At 37.7% G+C, this 15,861-nt stretch overlaps 1 protein-coding gene and 1 long non-coding RNA gene across 7 annotated transcripts in view; one reads left to right on the top strand and one right to left on the bottom strand.

Annotated features, from left to right (window-relative positions):
• CCDC90B (coiled-coil domain containing 90B) overlaps positions 1-15,861 on the bottom strand; it is a 45,249-nt gene that overhangs the window by 5,971 nt on the left and 23,417 nt on the right. For 3 of the 6 annotated variants that reach the window (XM_040630963.1, XM_040630961.1, XM_040630964.1), the window contains exons 8-9: positions 14,153-14,300; positions 209-1,190 (exon numbers count right to left, since the gene is read on the bottom strand). In XM_040630963.1, the coding sequence (XP_040486897.1) occupies positions 1,135-1,190; positions 14,153-14,300 (204 nt within the window). In that variant the 3' untranslated portion in view covers positions 209-1,134. Of the gene's footprint in view, positions 1-208; positions 1,191-14,152; positions 14,301-15,861 lie in introns of those variants that run through there. The other 3 variants (XM_008704375.2, XM_008704374.2, XR_005835011.1) reach the window with 2 other exon arrangements.
• LOC103675330 overlaps positions 1,198-15,861 on the top strand; it is a 30,172-nt gene continuing 15,508 nt past the window's right edge. Inside the window, exons 1-3 of the long non-coding RNA XR_571814.2 lie at positions 1,198-3,677; positions 7,087-7,231; positions 12,081-12,262. This is a non-coding gene — a long non-coding RNA (uncharacterized LOC103675330). The remainder of the gene's footprint in view (positions 3,678-7,086; positions 7,232-12,080; positions 12,263-15,861) is intronic.

The raw sequence follows: 15,861 nt of genomic DNA, 5'->3' as shown, positions 1-15,861 counted from the left end.
ACTTCAGTTGTGTGAAGTTACAGCTGTGTGACCTTAACTTCATTTAGATTGTTTTTTCAGCTGTAAAATAAGGATTAATACCACCCCTAAGAGGACTGCTTTGAGAAAAAAAAAAAAAAAGGTGAGTTGATAGATATTATTTAGCATATTCCCTCTTGTACAGTCCGTGGTAGCTAGTATTCAACAAAACAACAATCACTACGTTCAGCACTGGTGACCATTGCTTTATTTCTATTGCCTCGTTTTTTTCTTTATATTAAAAAAATACTGCATACTTTTAAATATTCATGTATCTAAATTCTTAAAGATTGACAAAATGGGAATTATAAACTTTGTTTTTCAAATACGTTGAAGGGTGTTCACTGACTCTCGACTAGTCCTTATATGACCCCGCCTCGTCTACTTTGTCACCAAATAGAAGTTTACTGAATTTAAGTGAATCATAAAAAAACCCAAAATGCCTCTTCATTTTATGTAATAAATTTAAGATGGGTTCCTAAGAAGCAGGGATAAACTGGTTCTTGTGAATCAAAAAACTCAAGTATATGTAAGATAATCTGAGCTCAAGACATAGCAACTCGAAGACTTCATACTGAGTATCATACAGTTGCACTAGGGCACACATTATTTTAAAGTTCATTGTTTTAATTCACTACCAAGAAACCCAATCTCCATATAGGGTAAGTTGCCTTTTAAAATCCAAACAAAGTAAAACAACATTTTATTTTCTATGAAAAATAGTTACCCGGGGGGCTGAATACAATAACAAGTATGTAGGGAATAGTTTTTAAATTTGCAGCAGACATCAAAGAGATCCTGTAAGATATACATTTGTTCAAGCAAACACAAGAAAACTCTGAATCAGTTTCTATGAACTATTAAAAGGATAGAGACAAAAAGCCTCTTTATCTCCAATCGATCAGGTTTTGAACAACAGCTTTTCAACATAATAAAGACACACACAAAACACAAACTCAAAGCACATCTTCCTATTTTAAAATATTTTTTAGTCCATACATACTTCGAATAATCTTGTTGTACTGAGTATCTGCTGCAACTTTCATGTTCGGAGTAAATCTCTCCTGGCGTAGTGTTCTAAGTCTGCAGCAGCAGCAGAATAGAGCAGTTTCTCTACTATTTCCAGATTCTGTAAAATCCCAATGCTATTGCAAGGCAAGTAAACACCGAGGCTGTGAAAAGAAGATACCATTTTATGGGTCACGCATTTGATACTATTTTGCAGAGACAAACACAATAATGTCATCTTCAAATTAAATGAAGAGCAAACATGGAACACTACATCAAAAACTAATGATGTACTGTATGGTGACTAACAACATAACAAAAAATTAAAAAAAAAAAATGAGCAAAAAACAAAGGAAATCCAACCAATTTTCTACCTTAGGTGTTTTATTACCAGAAAATTACGCTAAGGATAAAGTATATCCTTTAGGGCACATAGGCACCAATTCTTAAAAGCCTCCTATATTTTAAACCAGAACAAGGACGACAGTTTACAAATTATGTCAGTTAGACTCTATAAACAGTGCTTAAAGTCATTAACATTAGCATTGACAATGACTACTTTAAATAATTATGAAATCTAATTTTAGATCTTATAAATGGGAAAACCTTCTTACCTGTATTAAAAAATGATATAGTTAAGCTAATAAAATAGACATCCATATCATCCATGAGAAGAAAACTTTAATTGCCTTGTCAGTACATTTAAAAACAATTTCATGATCATAAAAAATTTATACATTAAATTTTAATGAAAATCCTCTTAAAAAAAAATCACAGGTGGAAGAAAAGGCTTTTAAAGTAATTAATATGCCACCTACTCTTTGTTAGATTCCAGACAGAAAGCCTTTTTGTTCTTTAAGAAGCTGAATCTGGGTGAGGCTTTTAGGGACTCCCTAGTTTCTAGTTTGTTTCAATAGCCTCGACTTTTAAAATAGAGACCCAGAGACGAATGGCAAACTTTTATGACTAAAGAAACAGCCTTTCATAGTAAAGCTACTGTAATTTAAACACATAACTCTACACATTATCCCACTGGATCCTAATGACTAACTGAAATTTGGTTAATGACAAGGTCATTTCCTTAATTTTTTTTCCCATTAATTTCAAGAAAAGGGATTAGGTCTAAGACACACAGAGAGGCTGGATATTTGAGGAAAAAGAGTAACACTTAAGTTTCTTGTCAATAATGCATTCTGGTCAATTATACATTCATCCATTTGATCCTGATACTATTTACCATGTTCCACTGCAGTGTGCCAAGCAATTATATACATTACGTTATCTAACCACAACTAAAGCCATGTAAAATTGGTGATATTATCCCATTGTAAAGACAAGGCAACAAGCCCAAGTTATATACTGCTGGCAAGTGGTAGAACAAGGACTCGACATTATAGGTACCCGAGTCCAGAGTTATTGTTTAAAAACCATTCTGTTACTCTTATTTATCCCTCGCCACCTGAAGGATTCAATCTGATTTGTCATTTCTTGAGCCACATAGTGCTGTGTAGGTGATTATATTCTCTTCTAACCCAAACAGCTGATAAATTGAGTCTCAGACTACCAAACGAACACTTACTTATTGTGAGGAAGGAAGCATTTCATTCCTTTTTAGAATAAACAACATAATGGCTACCGTACTGAAGTTTCTTTCTGTTGGGAGCGGTTACTGTGTCTCACTGGTGTTATTTTGCTACCCAAGTTGCTTTCACCTTTGTTGTTTATCTTCTATGGCCTGTCAAGGGACACATCCCTACACAGGATGCTCAGGTGAGCATGTACCTGATACCTCGTAAGTAGTCTGTAGTGTTAGCTTGTCTTATTACTTGTCTGTTTAGAACAGAATCTGCCACATTAACTATATAGATCACATGGAACAGCCATCATCTTACAACTCTCATCTCTTTAGCAACAGTGATCTGGGTCAGAGGGTGGTGTCTGACTTAAAAATGGGCCATTCCCTTCCCAGGGATGTTCTGAATTGGAAATAAGGAAAGGGGTAATTTTTCTTGGTTGGTGAAACCTGAATGGTAGGAGTCTGGAAGCTACTAGTAGCCATGTTTCCAAAAGAGGGAGAAAGATGGTGTAAGAGAATGAGGCAGATATTCAGAGACAAGATACAGAGTAGACTGTGATTCCAATTATCCCTGAGGTCAAGCTGTACCTCTGCCCTTCCACAATTCAATAGGTAAACTAATACATTTTCTTTTTATGCCTAAGCTAGTTCAAGTTGGATGTCTGATCACTGAAAGTAAAAGTCTTGGCTGATAGATGCTGTTAAACCAAATAAATAAACTGATTATAATTTATAATTTCATAAGGGTTTCTTCTCTAAGGGAAATCCAAGATCTTGAATGCTGGGGCTTTTTTAAAAAAAAAGTACCTTTTTTCATTTTTTCCCCCTCTGCTCTTGGTTAAATTCATATATGAATAAGTGAAATATTGTTTTATTGGCAACATCTCAGGTAGTCTACATGCAATGGATCCACTCATGATGTTACCTGACCACCAAGAAAGAGTATGGGATTTCAATTACCTAAAAGCCTTAACAGTAACAGCAGCAATAACATATATTTGAAGGATAAGGCAGAAGAAAGAAAATGCCTTCAGAATGGCTGGTTGCAAATCCTCAGTGAAAAAAGGAAAGGAAGGTAACTCGGAAAAAGTGTTTTTTTGTAAACAATGACTTGTTAATTTCTTTTGTCACTGCCCCTAAGCCTATTCAATATTTAAGTCTGCCTTATATTCAGCCAATACCGAAAGAATGCTTTCTGGAGACCACCACCATCTTCAAACTGGGGGTAAAGGGACTTGAACTAAGATACCGATCTAGGTAAACACTCTAGAGGAAAGTGAGTAGCCTCTGAAGCTCCTCCTAACCTGGGTTGCTCTGAGATCTATTTTGAAAGTGGGAATGAACACTGCAAACTGGGCTATTTTGTAATTTCCCCTGAGCATCACCAGTGAACTGAAGATCTCTCTCTGGTTCCAGAGACTTTGCTAGAAGAGTGGTTTTCAGAACTTCCTTTAGCCTTAGAACTCTTTTTCAAATGAATCTTCAACAGAAGCTCAGTATTTTAAAAAGATAAAATATTTTAAAAGTATCAAGTTGAAGAGGGGAAGGGAGGGATTTATCAGCTGAGGGCTGGGGGCTCCACCTTCACTCTTAGAGGCTGTCCAGAAAACCACCGATGGTATAAATCAGCAGTTTTATTTTGGACAACAATTCAGTAATGTAAACCATTTTAAATGTGCCTAACCTTTGGATCCGCAATTTTAGATGTTCCTAAACAATTATACAGAACTACTAGCATAAGGGTACAAAGATGTGTGTGTATGTCACACACATGGCTGTTGGGTACAATATCGTTTCTAATAATGAGAAACTGGGAGCAGAATGTTTGCTAATAGAGGTTTGGAAAAATAAATTACAGCATTTTCATACAATGGAATACTTTCTAGTAAAAAGATACACATGTACTGATATGCAAAGATACTCAAAACATTTGGTTAAATTTGAAAAAGCTGCAGTCCGTACAATACAATCTAGCTATTATTTTTAATAATCTGCAATATTTATATATAGAAGAAAAAGCCTAGAAAGAGCTATACTCCAATAGTAAAACACATTACTTTTTATAAAAAGAAAGAAAAGTACTACGAAAGTAGGGCACTCTTCTCACTCCTTCGGGCCCTGTAACTGGGTCAGGTCACAGGGTATTTGAGGAGCTCAGTATGTGACGATCTAATTTTTGGGTCTCTGATATTTGTGGTCAGCTGGATTCAAAGTAAAAGGTAATTTTTCCCCAATGCTTGCTATGGTTTTTGCCTCTGTTTTAGTGATCCTTCTCTGTAAGTCCATTCAAATCCTTAAGGAAGAACACAGGAACAAAAGTAAAATTTTCATTCTTTTCCATTGTGGAACAACCAATTTATCTTTGCATCACTTTGTGTTTGTTTTTATGTATTTCTTTGCTATCCGTATGCTTTTTCCTATTAGTAGGTTGCAGAGTTACCCGTTAAACTTATACTCTAAATTTACTGCCTGTTAAACTTTTTTTTTTTTTTAAAGATTTATTTATTTGACAGAGAGAGACAGCCAGCGAGAGAGGGAACACAAGCAGGGGGAGTGGGAGAGGAAGAAGCAGGCTCCTAGCAGAGGAGCCTGGTGTGGGACTAGATCCCAGAACGCTGGGATCACGCCCTGAGCCAAACGCAGACACTTAACGACTGCACCACCCAGGCGCCCCTGCCTGTTCAACTTCTATTCTTCCAGCATTGCAAGTGATAAAGGAAACGTGTTCTAGCTCCTCTTTTTTTTCTTTTGTGTTCCACGGTTACCCTGGGAGACAGGAGCTAACAGGTCTCAATATCAAATGACAGCAATTACTTTCTCTGACAAACATAATGTTAAAAAGAATACCACAGGCCCCAAATGGCATCACTTAAGCCAAGTCCCCAGACTGGGGCTTAATACCTGATTGTAGTTTAAACCTTCGTGTGGTCTTAACCAGTCAGTCAGGAATTTTGTGGATCAGCGAGGAGTCTGCCACGTGAGTCCTCTCCATCCCCCACAAGAAGAAGTAATCTGCATGAGACTCCCTGTTCTTCAGCTAAGGGAAAGTGACTTTGCCTGAAACAATCCTTTTGCTAATAACCTACTTGTCCCACTCTCCTTTTCACCTTCCTTTTCTTTTTTTAAGTTTTACTTAAGTAATCTCTATACCCAATGTGGGGCTCAAACTCCTATGACCCCAAGATCAAGAGTCACACACTCTCTCAACTGAGCCAGCCAAGTGGCCCCAAACCTTACATTTTGTACAACTCCTGGGAGCTCCCCTCTGCTGCCTAAATGAGATGCTGCTCAATTCATGAATGATTTAATAAAGCCAATTAGATCTTCAAGTATACTCAGTTTTTTTAACAGATTTGGTGGCAGTGGTGGGATCTGAAGCAAACATCTATTGGCATCTGGGGACAATGAGAAACAGGTGTGGCACCCCGCAAACACTGAGAGTTCACTGTCTGTCTTGCCATTTGAGGGCCTTTGGTAAGTCAGTTTCAGCTCTGCTTTTTGGGTTCAAGCTACCCATCTAATTGGTTTTCTAGTCGAGGGTTAACGAATCAGTCTAGACTAACACAGGAGGCTGTAATGGAGCGCCAGTCCTTAGCCCTTGGTTCAGTATACAATTCCACATGGGAATCCTTCCCCCAGTTACTGGGTTTTACTGGTTTAGTCCTTTCCTCATTTCTAGTCCACAGTCCCTGAATGAAGTCTACTTGAGTCCAGTTTGGGAACTGCTGGTGGTGTGCACGGCCTTCTCTTGGACAGTCTGCAGTGACATATTTTGGTTACTGCTGGTGTGTTGAGGTGCATGTTTGTTTGTCTTGATTTGTGTAAATAAAGGCCTCTAACTTTTCACAAGCAAAATAAGACATTTCATTGTTTCGACTCCCCTAAGTTTAAAGGATTTATACCAGGATGCTTTTTTAATTCAGGATTCACTCCCTTTGGCAGATCCCTATGTTCCTGTTTAGGGAATATAAATATAAATATAAATATATATAAATATAAATGAGGCTATGATCAAGAACTCCTTAATTCTTAAATTATTGCAAAATCTGCTGCTAAGAAAATAACAGCCCAACAAAGATCCTTAGATTCTGTAGACAAAGTTGTCCTTGATAATAGAATAGCTCTTGATTATTTTTTAGCTGAGCAAAGTGGTGTCTACGCTCTGGTGACCACCTGCTGTGCCCAGAGCAACACTTTTGGAGAAGCTGAAACTCAGTTACCAAAGATCAAAAAACAGGTTTGCTTGGCTTAAACAGAGGATTCCTTCCAGAGTCTCTGACTTGTTTGATTTTGACTGGTGCTAATGGATCTTCCTCCCCTCTCTATCCCCAGGATCGGTAACCCTTCTCCTTAGCTCAGAATGTCATGTAAGCCTCATGTTGCCTGTCTTTGGGATTTCATGTCTGTGGATTCCCCATGTATATATGAAACCAAATTTGATTTTCTCCTGTTAATGTTTCATGTCAATTTGATTCTTGGTCCAGCTAGAAGAACCTTGAAGGGCAGAGGACATTCTTTCTTCCTGACAGTTGGCATAACTGGCAGGATACTTTAAACTCACTGGATACCATTCTCCTCTGGCAATGCTCCAGCAGAGAGATACTTGGGAAACCTGACATACAGCAGAAGGTAAGATTTCTTATCATCTTGATATTCTGGAATCTCCGTGGAGTCTGAGTCAAGAGCAAGAGTGGTGAGAACCCTTTTTCTAAATGAAGATGATTGGGAGAAAATATTTGTGGAACTAGTTCCTTGGGCTTAGTGACTCTTGGTAAATTTGGTAGAGTACTCCTTGGTTACTGATCCATTTCATCTGTGTCTTTTATGTCATTTGCTCTACAAGAGGTAAAGGCTGTTGCTAAGGGCAGCCAAAGCCACAAAACTGGTGGGCACAGGTTTGGCACTTAAAAGCTAGAAGAGTGCTTACCACCTAGCTCAAAGACTCCCATGCTAAGATAATTTGGTCATGGACAGCTTAGACTGACACTTCTGTGCAACAAGGTACACTGTAAAACACACACAATCCACAGCTTAAGCCTCCTAGGTCTTAGCGTAGCTCCAAGAGACCCAAGGCTTAGCTACAAGAAAAACTGGATTTTTTTCCCCTTTTGTCTTAGTCTGTGTCCTAAGAGCTTGGCTTTGTGACCACTGAGAATATTCTTTTTGGTCTCCACTATCCAGAGGGTGCACTTACCAGGGTGCACCTTGATGGTCAGTTGAATAGACAGGTTCTGAGTCTATTTGTCTAGCCATGCCAGCTCTCAGCAGTGCTTCTTATGAGAGGTCCCAAGCCATAGGGACCTTTGTTGCTTGTTAGTGCTGGAAAGTCCCATTCCTAAGTCTCTCCGCCTGGTGTCACAGATTAGTGGGTTTGTGACAGGAGTCTCACATTTTTGTGGGAGATCAGAGACACAGTTTTCATTGCAATGTCCTTACTACCTTTGCAATGAAGTCCTTTGCTTCCCTTAGATTAATTTTGGGAGTAAACTTTTGGATCACAGGGGCTACATTATCTACACCCTTCTTTGGATGCCTCTGTGGCTTTGGTTAAGCCATTAAAAGCTTACTGATTTGAGTTACTACCGATAGATCTTATTTGTCAATGCCTAGACAAGGGATCCTTTAAACTGGCTATATTTTAAAGATACCTATTTTATAGAACTCTCAATTGTATTAGTAAAATGGCTAGCCTTAGGGCCTTCCCTGACAAGATGAAATCAGACTTCAGACAAAAATCAATGTCCATATCCAACATAAATGCCCGTTCTTAAAACCCAGACTCATCTGACTGTTTTAACTTCCATTTCCCTACAAGACTCACAGAGAAATCTGGCCTAATCATTAGGTTAAAAGTATACAGGTTGTTCATATAAATGCTGAAAGCCAGAAAAGGAATGTTAACGAAAGCATCGAAGACTGGCCATAAGGCTCTCTTTGCTCCTATCTTCCAGGGCTCTGGAATCAGGCTCTGCCAGCTTCAGCCATTCCTATGCAAAGTCCTTTACAAGTAGATCCTAGACCATCTGCCACAAAAGAAACCGTGTTCCCTACACAGCAGAAAATCTTTTAAATTATAAAGCCCTTTTACCTCTACTTTCAGAAGATCCTACCAAATTTAGGGAAGAACTAAAAAGATTAATGACTATTCACAGCCCCTCTTTGGAGAGGAACAATGACCAAAATTTCTCCTAGACCCTCCTACAAACGGTTTGCAAAAGACCAATACTCAGGGACTAACAGAAAAGCCAAGGTTGAAATGTATACCCAGAGAAAAGGCTTTTGTTAAAGTGCTTCAGAAAGATTTTACAAAGGCATAAAGCTTTTGATTCCAATTTTAGTTAAAAATCTGATGTAAAGCAAGTTTAGTTAAAAAAACAGGCCAAGCCCCTGCTATTCAGGCCATAATCCAATTCTGTAGGAATTAGTAAGAACTGTCTTTGTCTTACAAATCTCTATAAAACTAGAAATGCAACTCTAGAAACAAATCAAAGCCCACCTATGCCTCTCACAATGTCTGCAGATATTATAAAAGATCAGGATATTGGAACAAAATTGTCCTGCACTTGAGAAAAAGTGCCAAATCTTAAATAGCAATATGAAACTCTAACAGAAAAAAAAATTTGTTCTGCATTCTTTCACTCTCTTGAAATTCTTATCATGTCTTTAAAATGTAAACACAGCCCACAATTGCCTGTGACTGAAAATTAAAAATGCAAACTTCCAAAAGGGCTCCTGTGCCCACACTCTAGCACCTTTGATAATAAGCAGATATGTTCTATCTCCACTTTAGAGAAAACTTGGATAATCTCTCCATACCTTTGGGATGTAATTTTCTACCCCCATCATCTCTAGGATAAAAGAGCCATTCTTTGAAATAGCAATGTCAGGGAGAAGTTTTTCATGGGGGCGGGGGGGGGGGGCGGAGATGAGAGGAAGTATTTAGAAATCAGGTCTTTAATGTCAAGACAAGTATGAGTAAATGTGCAAACAAAACTCTTACATTTGTCTATATATGTTGTAAATGTGAGATATTTTTACTACCTCTGGGCGGTGATACTATAATTTGTAAAAGAGCTCTATTTTACCTGGTTTGAAGACAAGTGCTTGTAAGGATTGGGTGTTCTAAACTCAGAAAGCTAGAAACTAACCGAAATATTTTTCAAGTTCATGTGATTATTTAGTATTAAAGTTAATGTAAAGTTGTTGGTTAAAGACACGTCTACTAAGCATGTGTTTACCAAGAGTTAAATATGTTCATGTTATCTCTTTTGCAAAACGTAAAATTAGGACAGTGGTTGACTTTATTGCCTCATGAAGTTTTGTGGGTAGTCCGAACATAAGTAAACATAAAAAAAAGGTTTGTATGTAAACTTTTAAATCCCTTTCAAAATCTTTGGTAAACTGAAACTTTAATGTTTTGCTAAGTTAAATAACGAATTAAGATAAATTCATTAAATAAGCTAGATAAATTTATGTCCAATGCTTAATTTGGAAATTATCTACTTTTGTCTTACTTATTACAAAGAAACTACGATAAATTTTTATCAAAACGTTTTGTGCTTTGCTATGAAGCATACATTTCTAGAAAAACAGTTCACAACTGCTAGTACTACGTAGTTTTCACTAGAAATTAAAGTTTCTAAGAGTTAAGGATTCTAATTAATGTAATTACGACTAGAAATAAGGGAAGCAACTCTATGCAAGGAAAAGTAAAAAGTAAGATAGGTGTTTTGGGTAAGAAAAAGTATGATTAATAATAACTGTGCACTAAAACTGCAGTTTGGAACCAGTCAATGTGGTCTTCTCTGACTTGAGGTCTCAAGTAACTTGACGCCAAGGAGAAATCAAACAGGGAGAAGCAGAAAACCAGTTAAGCAGAGGCATGCAAGCAATATTTTCAAACAATCAGATATGAGAGAAACATAAGTATTAAGATGACTAAGCTATTTAAGACCTTTCTTGTGTTTATGTGGAAATCAATAAACCTTAATTTCAAGGACTGTAAAGAGTATACACTGTAGATACAAAAGGGAGGAGGTATGTGTAGTCAGTACTGGCTAAGATTAGGATGAATTTAAGTAAGTAAATTTGTTTCCTCTTTGTTAAAAGGACAAAATTTTCTTGAACTATTGGTCTGCTCTTAATAAGAAATTGTAAACAAAGGTTTTCTTTACCTTTAAAGTCAACTGACGAGAAAACAAGGATTCTGTGTTTGATGACTTAAGAGAAATGAGTCTTAATATTAAAAGAGCTAAATTTTGCTCACAATGATGAGCAAAACCATTTCTATTTGCCTTTGAAATCTTTTATTGTCATTTTGGCTAAATAATTAAATGCTTTGTGATCCTATTTAATCAAATGTTCAAACCTTTTAAATATTTTTTTATATACTTCCAAAAATCAAATTCTAAAGTTTTTTGGACCATAATCTAACATTTAAAAGATTTTGTGAAAATCTGGTATAGTATATTGTAGCAGAAGCATTGTCAAATAAGTGACACTCCTAAAAATCTGGTATCTTAGTATGTTCTTATCTTGAAGTGTCGTATATCATAGAAAAAATTGAATTTCCTTATCAACTGCATTGAAATGAACTCTAATCAGATCTATAACCATGGTCATCTCAAGTCTTGGCATGTTACTGTTTTACTGATGCTAATGCAAACGTCTTCAGTGAGACTCTCAGAGTAGAGTACTTAAAGAACTCTGAGTTCAAGTTTCCAGTAATCTTAAGATCATAAAACAGAATCAGGTAAGAATTTCTGAACTAGTAAAAAAAACCAGATTCAAGCAGAACAAGAATTAATAAATCAGACTGAACTGAGACTTTTTTTTTTTTTTAAAGATTTTTATTTATTTTATTCGACAGAGATAGAGACAGCCAGCGAGAGGGAACACAAGCAGGGGGAGTGGGAGAGGAAGAAGCAGGCTCATAGTGGAGGAGCCTGATGTGGGGCTCGATCCCATAACACTGGGATCATGCCCTGAGCCGAAGGCAGACGCTTAACCGCTGTGCCACCCAGGCGCCCGGAGACTTATTTTTGACTTTGAAACACTGCTGACTTTTTTAAATGGTTTGTTTTTCCAGGTTGAAGGAAACTTTTCCTTAAGCTAACTTAAGATTCACAGCAATTTGAGGGGCGCCTGGGTGGCTCAATTGTTAATTGTCTGCCTTCGGCTCAGGGCGTGATCCCGGAGTTCTGGGATCGAGCCCCACGTCAGGCTCTTCTGCTGGCAGCCTGCTTCTTCCTCTCCCACTCCCCCTGCTTGTGTTCCCTCTCTCACTGGTTGTCTCTCTCTCTGTCAAATAAATAAAATAAAATCTTTAAAAAAAAAAAAAAAAGATTCACAGCAATTTGAAACATTTATTTTTTTCTCCCTATCCAATCCCTCCAGCATTCAGAAACCCAGTGAGTATTCTATTTTCATGGAAGTATATTTGCATAATTTAAATAAGAATCTATTCTCCTTGTAACAGGACACAATGGGAAAACTGGTTATATTATCAAGGTTTTGACTGGAATGTCGTATTTTGGACATAGGCTTACAGACCCAGAAATGACCAGACAGCTTTAAGGACTTTATGGAGCCTATAATAAGCCCCCTTGGAAATATCAGCCTGATAACTATTGCTTACAGAGTTCCCAGCAGCTTTACCAGGTGAGTAAAGATCATTTCCTGACCAATGCAGGAAACTTGAGAACAGAAGAATTCACCCAAATCTGTAGGAACTTCAGGTGAAGTCTGACAGCAAGTATTTGAGAGGCTATTGAAAATTTAATCTGGAGCTATCTTATGAATAGTTCCAGCAAAGCAGGTTTAAAGAGCCTATATGGTCAACTGCTCTTCTTGCCACACTTACGTAAATTAGTCAGGCCATGTTCTTTTACAACTAAACTTACCTTGTAAATCAATTAGTGTCAATTGGGCTATCTTTGGTAGAAATGGTGATTACAGAAAGAAAAACACACCTGTGTATTAGATTTTTCTACTGTTCATCAAAAACTGGTCTCGATCCAGATTATCTCTAGTTTCCTCCAATGACTGGCTATAACTCTCTAAACTAGTATTTTCAATTTTTCTCCAACCTTTCTGAGTTGGAATCATTTGAGAACTAAAACTGCCCTTTACCCTGAAGCCCTGCAAACCAAATAAAAACAACTTGATGTAACCTTCAGAAAAATCACACTACATCAAATCTAGACAACCTGCATGCCTGTTGTTCTAGGGGCCCCTCAAAAGATCAGAGGCACCTGAACTTTAAACCAGGAAAATCTGTCAGACCATCACTGCTTGCTCCCACTCCAACTGAAGATGCGTCCAGCCTGACATCTCGAAGTCGTGACTGGCTACCCTCAGAACTCAGAAAATTTGATCCAATCATTGACCATTGTTTTCTTTTGTTCTGAGAGAAAAAGAACACTCGATTAGTTGTTTAATTAAATCACAGGTATAACTTTGAGAATATATGTGCATTATGGCCTCCTGAAGTGAGACTGTAACAGAGCTGATCTATTGCCAGCACTGACTGGTTCAACAAGATGGAACAGTCTACCAGGGCTCAACTTTAAATGCTGAAAACTTCCCTGAAGTTTCAGAGGGAACTTCAGGTGTCAAGGGCAGGCTGCCCTAGATGGGCCACTTCGTCCATGAACATTACTTTGAGTTAAAAGCAATCATAGGAAAACCTCCCCATCAACTGCCTAAGTTTACATTTATAGAAAGGACAGCCTGTACCAGGACAGAGCTACTGAGATTCCTCTTTACCTAAGATGCTTACTTGTGTAATAGCAACCTTTATTTTCCAAACATCTCCTCTCACCTTCTGGCCAATGGCTGTCCTTCCCTTTATATCCCCAGACCCCCTCCCCAATCCTTAGCTCAGGATGTCATTCATATAAGCCTCACTGCCTGAATGTCCTTGGAATTTCATGTCTGTTTTCTCCTGTTAATCTATCTCATGTCAATTTCTTAGCTAGAAGAGCAAAGGACATTCTTCCTTCCCGATAATACCAGAGAAAAGAACAACAAAATAGTGGTAACTGAGAGCAGCACTAATGCCATAAATTTTGATCACATTTTTCTGTTAAGTTGAGATTGATCAAATGGGGATACCGTTGAACCAAAGGCCCCAAATGGCCTCATTCAGGCTTAGTCTGCAAGCCAGGGCTTAATACCACCATTAACTGCAGTTTCAAACTTTCCCAGAAATGTAGTCTTAACTGATCAGTTGGGAATCTTCCGATTAGTGATAATGGGTCTGCCACATAGGCCCTCTCCCTTCTCCCAGAGGGTAATCTGTATAAGACCCCTTGTTTTTCATCCTCATGGGAAAGTGACCTTGCCTGGAACAATCCTTTTCTTTGGCCACTAACTTTCTTGCCCCACTTTCCTTCCTATAAAAACCTTCCATTTTGTACAATACACTGAGCTTCCATTCCCTCTACTTGCTAGGTAAGAGGGTGCCTAAATCATTTAAAAAAACCAATTAGATCTTCAGATTGACTCCACTGAATTTTGTTTTTTTGACAAAGTAGCTAATTACCTTACCTGCAAGGTAACGAATTGTCTCAAGCTTGTTTGACTCCATCAGTGTTTTCAAAGAAGCAATTTCAGTGTCGATTTTATTACTAGTCTCGGAAATAATACTTCTGGTTTTGGTATCCTGCAGTAAATAAGAATGAGACAAATTCTGTCCCTATGTATTATGGACAGAAACATTTACATTAGAAACCCTTACTTATAGGCTAACTTTGTATTGCAAAAGTCTTAACTGGGGAAACAGCAAAAGCAGAGTGATAGAAACAACATTATATGAACATTACAAACTGACAAATATTCTACTTTTGATATTTGGAGATCATTAATATTCATTTCTTTGGGTTATCATTTTTTGGGTACATTCTACTAAAAGCCTCATAGTAAAAAAATCTGAGACCTAAAATATATAATAAACTAAGAGGGAAAGGAAAAATTTTAGTCATAGAACTATAAACACTGTGTGTGTATAAAATCCTTAGGACATTACAGTTAAAACTGCTGCACAATTTAAAGAAAAAACTCAACCACATTTATAATGTGAACTGCCACCAGTATTAAAGGGAAGGGCAGAAATGCTTTTGTTGGGTAACACCAAATGCTATGCGTATAGGGGCAAAGGGGTAGGAAGAGAGATAAGATGGCATATGGAGCTCAGAAATTAGCTCTGAGAGATTTTTATTTCCTGGTTTATCTCTTTTATTGGCCAAGAAAAGAACACAATACTTGGAAAGACAAATGAGACCTTTCCTTCTATTTAATTATAATTAGGAAAGAGAGATGTCTCGAGGCACCTGGGTGGCACAGTAATTTAAGCTGCCTACTCTTGGTTTTGGCTTAGGTGGTGAAATTAAGCCCTGCCTGTGGCTCTGAGCTCAGCACAGAGTCTGCTTAAGACTCTCCCTCCCTGGGGTGCCTGGGTGGCTCAGCCATTAAGCGTCTGCTTTCGGCTCAGATCATGATCCCAGGGTCCTGGGATCGAGCCCCGTATTGGGCTCCCTGCTTGGCGGGAAGCCTGCCTCTCCCTCTCACACTCCCCTTGCTTGTGTTCCCTCTCTCGATGTCTCTGCCAAATAAATAATTAATTAATTAAAAAAAAAAAAAGACCCTCCCTCCCTCTCTGGCTTGCACTCTAAAATAAATAAATCTTAAAAACAACAAAAAAGAGTTATGTCTCTTCTCTTAGAACACAGACCAAATAGCTTTTGTAGGCTGAGTCAAAAAGCTGGGTTTTACTCAAGCCACAGAGATTAAACAAGGATTACAATTTAGGATTAGGAGAAGGAAAACAGTTGTAGAGAATGGAGTTTGGAATCCAGGTTCACATTCTAGCTCCACCACTTATTAGTTAAGTGTCTTTAACCTCCCTGTGCCTCATTTTCCAAGAACTGGTAAAATGGGAATAGAGAGGGCCTAATTCAGAGGCTGATAAGGAGAATTAATAGAAGCCAATAAAACAGTATCTGATACATCATAAGCACTCAATAAATATTTCCTGTTTTAAAAACTTTAAGGCATTTAATTGAGCCTCTGCCTTCATTTAAATGCTAATTGTGAATCCTTGTCTTTCAAAAAATAGTTCTTTTGTTTATAAAAATAATTTAGTTACAAACTATGTTACCTGGAAAGCTAGATTCTGACAGAGGTCACAGTTCAGGTAGGACACATAAAAGCAATTACACACGAGAGTGGCATAAAAGACATTTTTACATACTAGTTTA

The sequence above is a fragment of the Ursus maritimus genome, unplaced genomic scaffold (assembly GCF_017311325.1).
Source record: "Ursus maritimus isolate PB19 unplaced genomic scaffold, ASM1731132v1 scaffold_16, whole genome shotgun sequence".
NCBI lineage: Eukaryota > Metazoa > Chordata > Mammalia > Carnivora > Ursidae > Ursus > Ursus maritimus.
Note: the sequence above shows the minus strand (reverse complement) of the source record. Positions and strands in the feature narration are given on the sequence as shown.